This window comes from Anopheles maculipalpis, chromosome 2RL (genome assembly GCF_943734695.1).
Source record: "Anopheles maculipalpis chromosome 2RL, idAnoMacuDA_375_x, whole genome shotgun sequence".
NCBI lineage: Eukaryota > Metazoa > Arthropoda > Insecta > Diptera > Culicidae > Anopheles > Anopheles maculipalpis.
This window is the reverse complement of record NC_064871.1, coordinates 3,831,353-3,840,578: the sequence shown is the minus strand read 5'-3', so window position 1 is coordinate 3,840,578 and position 9,226 is coordinate 3,831,353. Positions and strand designations below refer to the sequence as shown.

Sequence of the window (9,226 nt, the reverse complement as noted above, 5' to 3'; positions counted from 1 at the left end):
GGAAAAACTAAAGCATTCCCGTGGAAAATCGATCATAGCTCGCTCGGTTTTGGTCTCACCCTCGCGTCCGGCATACCGTTGGATGCGTCTTGAGGCCACGCATCTTTTTGCGGAGCACCCCAACCCGAACCATTCACCTTCCTCCCAGTTATTGCGGAAAAACTAAAGCATTCCCGTGGAAAATGTGTGATAACTCGCTCAGTTTTGGTCTCGTCTTGGCGTCCGGCACATCGTTGAATGTGTCTTGAGGCCACGCATCTTTTTGTGGAACACCCCAACCCGATCCATCCACCCTGCGCCCGGTTATTGCGGAAAAACTGCATTCCCGTGGAAAATGTGTGATAACTCGCTCAGCTATGGTTCGATCCTGGCGTGGATGCGTCTTGAGGCTGAGCATCTTTTTGTAGAACACCTCAACCCGATCCCTCCAACATTTACTTACGAGTTTATCTCTTAGTCAAACGTACCATATTATTATTTCTTCTAGAGCTTCCTCAAAACCAAGCCTTTCTGGGCTGATAATGGGTTTAATTTCCCGGAAAATCTGCCTCTATTTTCTTCGAATACACCACTGCAACACAGCTAACCGAAGAAAATGTAATTAGATTCTGGCTAATGTTTACCAACATTTAAACTCCTTTCCCCGGCAAGCTAATTGCCCCGAACGAACGAAAGGAAGAATAATCATATCACTCGCCCCAAACGATTAGTATTTCTGATTGCAAGCATGGTGCACGAGCAGAACCAATGCCACACAGTTCAGCTTGGCCAGAAGCCAGAAAGCACCAACACTCTCCCGAATCAAAGTATGGCAGCGAAAACGCAAATATTTGCTATGCATAATTGAATCACCTCACGGGAGAGGAAGGACACGGTGGTACGTCGGCCAAACCAAAGAGAGGCCTCCAAATGGAAGTTATTTGCAAAAAAATGCAGACACAGAAGAAGTTAGATTAATACTCACACTCACTCATTTTGCCTCCGAAATCACGATATCACCGTCAGCCGTACCAGGCCAGGCCAACTAGAATCGATAATTAGAAGGTACGTTTTGTTTGAGTCAACAAGGCTTTTTATTAACATTTTTTCGAGAAATATGATTTAACGTGGTAGGTTCGCCTCCAAATTGGTGCCAATTTGGTTGTGTTTTTTAAAGATGTTCCATTGTGCGGTGCTGTAAAATTTGGAAATCGATCAGCCAGCGCGCACCAAACGCGAACAATCCTCCTATTAACCTTCTTTTTTGATAGATTAAAATTATTTAAAATAAAAAACAAATGAATCAACACACCTATAGCTTTGCTCTGTAAATCATAAAATAACTATTCTATCCAACACGTCGATATCACGCAGCTTTTGTCCTAATGTCGATGATCTTTGATGGTGGCGCAAGCGTCAAATATTAGACCTGCCACACGCAGCTCCTTCGAGGTGCCTTTCGCATTCACTGCCAGCGTCGAGAGGCAGTTGAAGGCTTTCTCCGTGAGTTTGGTTATCTTTTCGATGAACAAATCACTGCCGGCCGCCGTTGCCAGCATGGTTTCGTCTGTCTCGACGGAACGCAGCGGTGGTCCGTAATTGCTGTTGCTTACCTGCGAGACAAACCGCGATTGCAAGGAGGGAAGGTGATGATGGAGTGGATGGAACAATGGGAAGAGGATGATTCAGGGATATTGTGAGTAAATAGAGAGAAAGAAAGAGAGAGTGTGTGTGTAAGTTCAGATGAGAATGAGTAACGGCGGTCAGGTCGACTGCCGTTGTTGTTTGCTCGTGCCAGATTTAGCGATTCAGCAAGTAAACCTGTCCAACACTTACGAGCGTATCGAGATAGTCGGTGAGCAGTGGACCGACAGCAGCGATCTGACCCCAGGCTGTTGGATTCGCTTTGGTGTACAGGGCCAATCGTCGGCCTGCTATCGTGAGCAGCAGGTTCGAGAAGCTTTGGTCCGGAATCACGTTTTCAAGCAGCTCGTGTGCGTATGTGTCCCATCCATGGGCGTACAGTTCAATTATCTAAAGAAAAGGAGAAAATGTTGAATAGGAAAAGTCGAAATAATTATTTGTCTGAAAACACCTACCTGATGCTTCCGGATATCCCCAAACTCAAGCTCCCAGGCACCCGCGAGCCGCTCGCACGTGTCCATCCAGCTGTTATGATCCGTGTAGAACACCGTTTCCATATCTTCATGTATCAGATCCATCGTTGCTGTTACCGTGCGGCATAGAAACTCGAGACGCGTTTTTCGCAACAGTTGGTCCGCCTTGGGCAGTGCATTGGCCGTGCTCTGTTGGCGATTAATTTCCGTGAAAAAGGCCTGATTCGACATCCCATCAAACAGCTGCTGGATGGGTTTGCTCGTATAGCGCACATTGAACGAGGTCAGTATCAGCAGCACGGTCGTTAGCTCTTGGTGCAGCTTAAGCAGTGCCATGTTAGCGGACGATTGTTGAGTTGCGAGCGTCGTTAGTGGAACCGGACCATCCTGTAGAAGATCCTCGAAGCGTAACTCAAGCTTATCGTGATCAATACTTCCCGCAAATTGGTCAAAAAATTCAAGGCAACATTCAAGAAATTGTGGCACAAGTGCGTCACTAACACCGATGTCCTGCAGGCAGAGCTTTTCCTTCGGCAGTCGTCCCACTTTGTTGACGAGTTTCTTCGTTGCTTCGAGTGGGATTTTGAGATGAGCGTTCCATATCATACAGCACAGTCCGTGCTTGATGGAGTACTGCAGCCGGGGGATGGCTTTGAGCGATGCTAGTCCGGCCTGTAGACACGCTACGTTTGCCATATTTCTACTCCAAGCACCAATATACTCCCAAGCGAGCTGTGCTAGCAACTGACCAGAATCGAGACTGAAGGGAAAGTGTAGCCGTAGAATGTTCAGGTTGTACAGCACCGGATCTAGCTCTTCCTGCTCACCGTCCTCTTTGGATGGTCCGTACTCGGATGTAAGCAGAAGATTGGCCTTCATCAACGCTAGCCGTCGATTTCGTTCACGTCTGCTATGCTTCTCGGAGTCTTTCTCTGACGAAGCTTCTTCTTGGCCCACCGGCTTTGGGTCCAGTTCGGTTGCTTCTGGTGGTACCTCGATCACCAACATCGGTGGATCGATCCCCGTGGAGGAAATCCATTTCGCAACTAGCTCCGAAACGATTCCTTTACCACCGGTTAAAATTTCCTTCAAACTAATGATCGGTTTTTGATACTTTAGGGTGGGCCAGCGCGGACTACGGCAACGGATATTTTCGACCAGTATCTTCCCAAGAATGGCAACGTCCTCTAGCTTGTAGATCAACAGCATCCACTGGCAAGCTTCCTGCGAGACCTGCTCGAACTGTTCGCTTGTGATCTCTTCCTCATCGCTGCGGCGCCGGGTTTCGTGGCGCAGCGCTTCATTGCGACACATCAGTGCTGCCAGCAGACCACGCAATGCACAGGGTGATTCTAGCAGATACTCTCGCACCGATTGCCACCACAGACAGATGGCATTGTTTTCGAACAGGATTCTATCACGAGCTAGCAAACAAATCTCGTGCAGCACAGCATTGAATCGAGACAAATCTTCGATCAAGCTAGACATTTCGTGGTAGTTGAACGGTAATCGTAACCAGTACGCGAGGAATGTACGGAGTAAATCCTCGGACATCAGACCACAAGCATCGGCCGCATCCACAAACCCAACCAATCGGTTCGAGGAGATCCGGTAAAGCTTCTCGAAGATAATTTTGCCTAAACTAGCATGGGTACTGGCGCCACTTTCATCTCGTAACAGGATAAGATCCTCATTTGTTACATTAAACGAGGAAAGATATTCCATGAAGCTGGAGTTCCGCCCACCCGAGCTTGCACTTTCGTCGAACTTTACGCCCTTCGATGTGCTGTTTCCGGTGGTTCCAATTGAAGCGTTAGCTCCCGTCTGTAAACCTTCACTCTCGTTCATTCTGATCAGTTCTATCAATTGCTCGATCACTGTTAGCTCCTGCTCGGCAAGCTGAAGATTCATTTTTGTTTCTTCGCCCTTTCCCGGCACAGCATCGTTTCCTTCCTCGATCGTCGGCTTATCTCCATGAAGATGCAGATAAAACATGACTAACCGTTGATAATTCTCACACATCACACGGAGTGGACTTTTGCCAGCTGGTAAACACATCGATTGCGTTTCCTGATCCTCTCCAAATCCATCCTCCATCAGTCCAGAACATTCAGGCGGACCAACCGCACTCCCAACGAACGATCCTTCCACAGCAACTTCGGCGAAAATGTCCACAATGGCTGCAAACAGTTTCGGGCGTATTTTCTTCTGCTTGGCCAGCATTTCAACACACTGCAGCCGTACCTCGTCCGTCTCGAAACACCGACACATATCGGTCATCTCCTCCAGCTCTTCCGCTTCACTGCCATCGCCCGACTTTAGACAAACTTTCAGCCGCTTCAACAAATGCAAATCTTTGGCCAGCTTAGACTTAGAATCACTCAGCGCACAGTGAAATGGGATCACAATCTCCTTCAGGCTGCTGTCGGACGGATCGAAAAACGTACACCCGTGGCCAGTGTACTTCACCTTGCTTGCCCCACTCGTCACACCCATCTGGCTGTGCGTGTTGTAGATGAGCTGCCCGTTCTTGGCTGCACTGAACGCGGCCACCTTTGGACCACCGGAACGAAGCGACCAAATCTCTAGCACCGAACGGCGGGGAGCATAAATCACCAGGAATAGCGCTTTCCGGCGGTCTATCTTTCGACCCGGTGGTGGAGGGACGGATGTCGATGATTCTTTGGGGAGTTTCTCTGCCACCTCCACAAACCCACACTGAGCGTCTCGATAACCTTTCCAAATGCGTAAAGCGATTCCACGCTGGCAGTCGACGAGGATAATGCGTCCGAGATGGTCCGCTACGGCTGCTAGCTGGTAGTTCGGTGCAAGCCACACGGCAAATGCATTTCGCTGTAAATCACATAATCCGAACCGGCATATTAGGGGTTCCGAAGGTGGGAGTTGTGGTTCGGGAGTGGTTTGTTGTTGAGCGGAAGAACCACCACCGCCAAGCCAGGAACTATAAGAACAAACATTATGAAATTACGAACGGAATGGCACAGGGAATAGTCAGAGCACTTACGGTAAGGCAGATTTGATTTTGCTAGCAACAGCCCGGGCCACATCCGCCAACACCGGTTGCGTGAAACCTTCCTTGGCATAGTGAAAACCAACGTACGGCTTGCTTCCGGCAGCAATAATGAGCGAGTTTTGCGGTGCTGAATGTCGGTATTTGGCGAAAAAGCCGCCCTCCAAGCTGGCCGTCAACAAATGATCGAACGTGCAGCTTTTCTGCGGTCCAACAACAACAGCATCCACAATCGTCATACCCTTCTCGTAGCTCCACTTGCGACAGGCGATCGATTCCTGCGCTTCGTTGACCTTCGGACTTCCCAACCCGTACCGGTTGATCTGTTGCCGTAGGCTGCGCAGCAGTGGAAACACCTGTGCACCCTGCAAAATCACACTGCACGAAGGATACAGCACGTACAGCTCTTCGTTGATATGTTTTCCGCTCTGCGCTTTGATCGCTTGTATCGGTTCCGGGTGGAAAATTTGCGAATGAACAAGCGTACCGTTCTCGCCGTAAAACAACACCTGCCCATCGTCCAGCCCTACAATGATGTAACTAAAGTCGACCATTGTCTGCGAGCTTTGGCCCTGGCCAACGATTGGCGTGCAGAGTATGCTGGTGATGATGCAACTGGGGCTATCGATCGCCCCTCGCCAGGCCGTTTTGTACACATTGAGCTGACGCTGACGATCCCAACGGGAGGCCAACACCACCAGTATCGAGCCGTGCCCGAGGGCCAGAATATCTCCGGCTGGTGAGAGCGAATAGCAAACTGCATTCAGCCAGTTTTCTTCTGTGGAGATGGACATGAAAGAAGGAGAGAACAAAAAAAAATTAATCTCGTGTGTGTTGGACATTCTGGCTGCTTCTTCTACCAACCTGAACTCAACCCGAACTGTTCCTGCACTTCGGAGAGGTTGTCGATGCTGGCGAGCACTTTCACTTCGCAGGACATTTTGCAGATTACAAGATCAACGGGGCCTTTTCCTAAATGGTTTTCAAAGCTATGAAATGTTGGTAGCAATAGCAACAATCATTCTTCCCAAGGGGAAAACAACACAACCATGACCAATCACTTTATTTTCGACACTCAAATCTGATCTACACTGCGTTTAACTTTTGTCTTTTATTTATGCATGCGCTAGAAATACTCTTTTACTGAAGCTTCGTATTGAAAAGAACGTATTTTACATCCGTTAATTGATTGTTTTTGGATAAATTCTTTATCACGTAGCGAATGTATTTACGCAAACAGTTCCGTTGTTGTTGACAGTACAAATGGGCGATGACAGTGACTTCGCACACTGGGACTGCCTTCGGTGAATTATTTTGACGTAACTTGAAAATTTGAAATTGTTATTTTTTTTAACGGCCGCATCCGCGTGTACAAGGAGATACGTACCGGAATATAATTTTTTTATGAAATAGTTTAAAAAATATTTATTCATTATGTTATGCTTTATGGTAGTCATTAATATGATACAGAAAAAAATACTTTAAGCAGAAAATGTGCGTAAAATAACGTATGAAAAAAGTCATGTTTAATCCTTTTTGAGAAAACAAGTAGAAAACAGAAAATCGGTATCGAATTCGCGATTTCCGCAGCAAAACAATGAAATAACTTTGAATGTGTAAGGTTTTTTTAAGCTTTCATCATACTCACTATTTCAATTCAATTGTGGGAATTCAAACACTGAAGCTCTATCAATCGCTAAATATGAACATTAGCATTTTTGCCAAGTGAATTGCATCGCCATTGTTATGAATTTCTATTACTAAAAAACAGCAAACAACCTACATTTATTTTACAAACGATGTACAACACGTACAGCAAACAAGTTTTTTGGCAGCCTGTAAACTTTCCCGCATGCTAAAATTATACCCAGACTATGAATAAATATGCCCGATTTAGCCATTCATTCCGATGCCTCGGTATATGGTTCGGTTCGTTTAGCATCGATGGATGGCTTGTAAACAAACCATTACAACATAATCTCATTATTTACAAATTATCCTTCGTTCGATGTTCAACCATCTCGACTTGCTAGCCGGAAATCACTTTCTCCGAGTATAAGATGCTTTCCCCATCTATTCCATCGATGTTCGTGAAGTTGGATCTACATACTATAGAGCTGCAATCCTTTCTTGTGTTTAGGTTTAGCTATTTACATTGAAAGGTTCTTATTGATGCAGAATAAAGTCTTAAATCAACAGCAGAAACGAAATGCTAAAGGTAACCAGCGGTTGTGCCAGCTTTAAAGTAGCGTAGCTATCAAGTTTACAGCTCGATGGAGACGCCTGGTGCTAGCAGAATTATATTAAATTTCAGCATTAACAAATACAACATAATCTTATAGTAACCGTACACCCCAGGATCCGAGTATCATCATTAGGAGCTCTGACCACGAATCTGAAATGCAGCATTGTAATTGTTGCTTCTAGAAACCGATCCAGATTTCTCGGTTTCCCACAATTTGCTTACTTGACACGTTTTGGGGGAAAATTTCACCATAACACTAAAGTTGTATATTTTCGTGTTGTTCTCAATTTTTTGGGAAAAATGTTCTTGAATTTCTAAGAAGCTGATATATTTTCTAAGCTTCACACAATGAACAAAGCGACCCTTTTACCACACAACAAGGAATCCCTACCCTTGGTGTAAGTGTAAGGTGTTAGGAATAATTTTTAGAATCTAAGAAGCATTTAAAACAGCTCAATTACATGTAAAGAAAGTACATTGTATAAATGTCAAATAACTCTGCGACAGCAACCTCCTCTTTTAACGAGTTCTGCGATCCCTCAATGGATACCTTACTGCGCCACCCAGTTCGAAAAAGAACCGCTCTAAACTATGTAAATTAAATTCACCAAACCCTTGTCGTAACGCAGTCTACAAAACCCGTCAATATTACTTGGCAAAGGTTTTCGCTGCGTAGGTGTCTGGCCACGGAATGTGATGATGCTTACGGAGGAAAATCTCGTCAACGTTTCCCGGTACTGTCGCCAGTCGTCGTGGCAATGCCATCCGGAACCATCGTGCACTTGAGAGAGTGTTGTAGCTTTCACTTTTTGCGGGCCAATATACGAATAAAGTATAGCAAAAGGCGCCCATGAATGAAGCACAGGTCGGAATCGAAGGTTTGACGCTATGCTATGCTTAGAGGCTTTACATTCAATAAAGGTATGGAACAAGCAGTAGCTAATTTGATGTGGGTCTGTGGGGCGAATGAATGAGGCCCAATCCCAATATCCGGTCTAGTTGAGAAAACGGGCTCACTCTTGTCCTTCCTACGCTGAAATTGTGTCGGTTTATTCATAGTAAATCAGCCCCACAAGCAAATGATTTTGCCTAGAAACATTCCAGAGAAATAGAGCTGTACTACAGTAACATCGAAGTATGCTTGTTTTTTAATTCGATTATTTTATTTTAAGACACATTCCGAACATTAACCATACAGCAGCTGCAAGTTCTGAACAGATTCAAAATCGGATTTAGTTCGAAAACAACTCCTCCGATAGCATAAATGCAATTTAAATGGAGGTTAAGAAAAGCTCTCCCTCTCCCTCTCTCTGCCTTTCTTCCGTTCTTCTCCTACACGGTCGGTCGTTCCAGTTTTATTGAGCTTTAAACTATGCAACTATGTACGTATATGTGGGCATCAAATCGAATCACTCACATGTGTTGCGGTTTGGTGCCAACATCCAATCCATCCTTCCGGGCAGCAAATATCATCACCACAAAAACCAAACCATCCGTGTTTTGCTCACGAACCACCCGGGCGGGAAGCTTTTCCGGGAAAATAAGCCATTAGTATTCGGTGAACGTCAAATGCTACACGAGGCTTTGTTTCCGGAAAAAGGAAGCCTAGCTGCCGGAATGTTTAAACCATTATGTTTTCTCACACCTCGAAGGAACATTGTGATCCGACTGCCATGCGGGGTACAGTTCTTATTCAATGTTTTAGGAGAATTTTGTACGCATTGTCTAACATTGTTTCTACCAATTCTCACTCTCACTGTTGCTGGCATCATTGGGAAGCTTTACACTTTGTGTAGGTGAAAGAATAAAATTATTATTTAAAATTTTATATGTTGGGAATATTTTATTACACTT

General features: G+C 45.5%; 1 protein-coding gene across 1 annotated transcript; it reads right to left on the bottom strand.

Moving 5' to 3' along the window:
* Positions 1-1,361: 1,361 nt before the first annotated feature.
* On the bottom strand, positions 1,362-6,067 carry LOC126559661 (rab3 GTPase-activating protein regulatory subunit). Its single transcript, XM_050215831.1, has 5 exons — positions 5,992-6,067; positions 5,122-5,905; positions 2,079-5,058; positions 1,816-2,013; positions 1,362-1,592 (listed from the first exon to the last, which is right to left on the bottom strand). Exons 1-5 carry the CDS (start codon positions 6,065-6,067, stop codon positions 1,362-1,364), a joined length of 4,269 nt encoding a protein of 1,422 aa, XP_050071788.1.
* Positions 6,068-9,226: the final 3,159 nt, after the last annotated feature.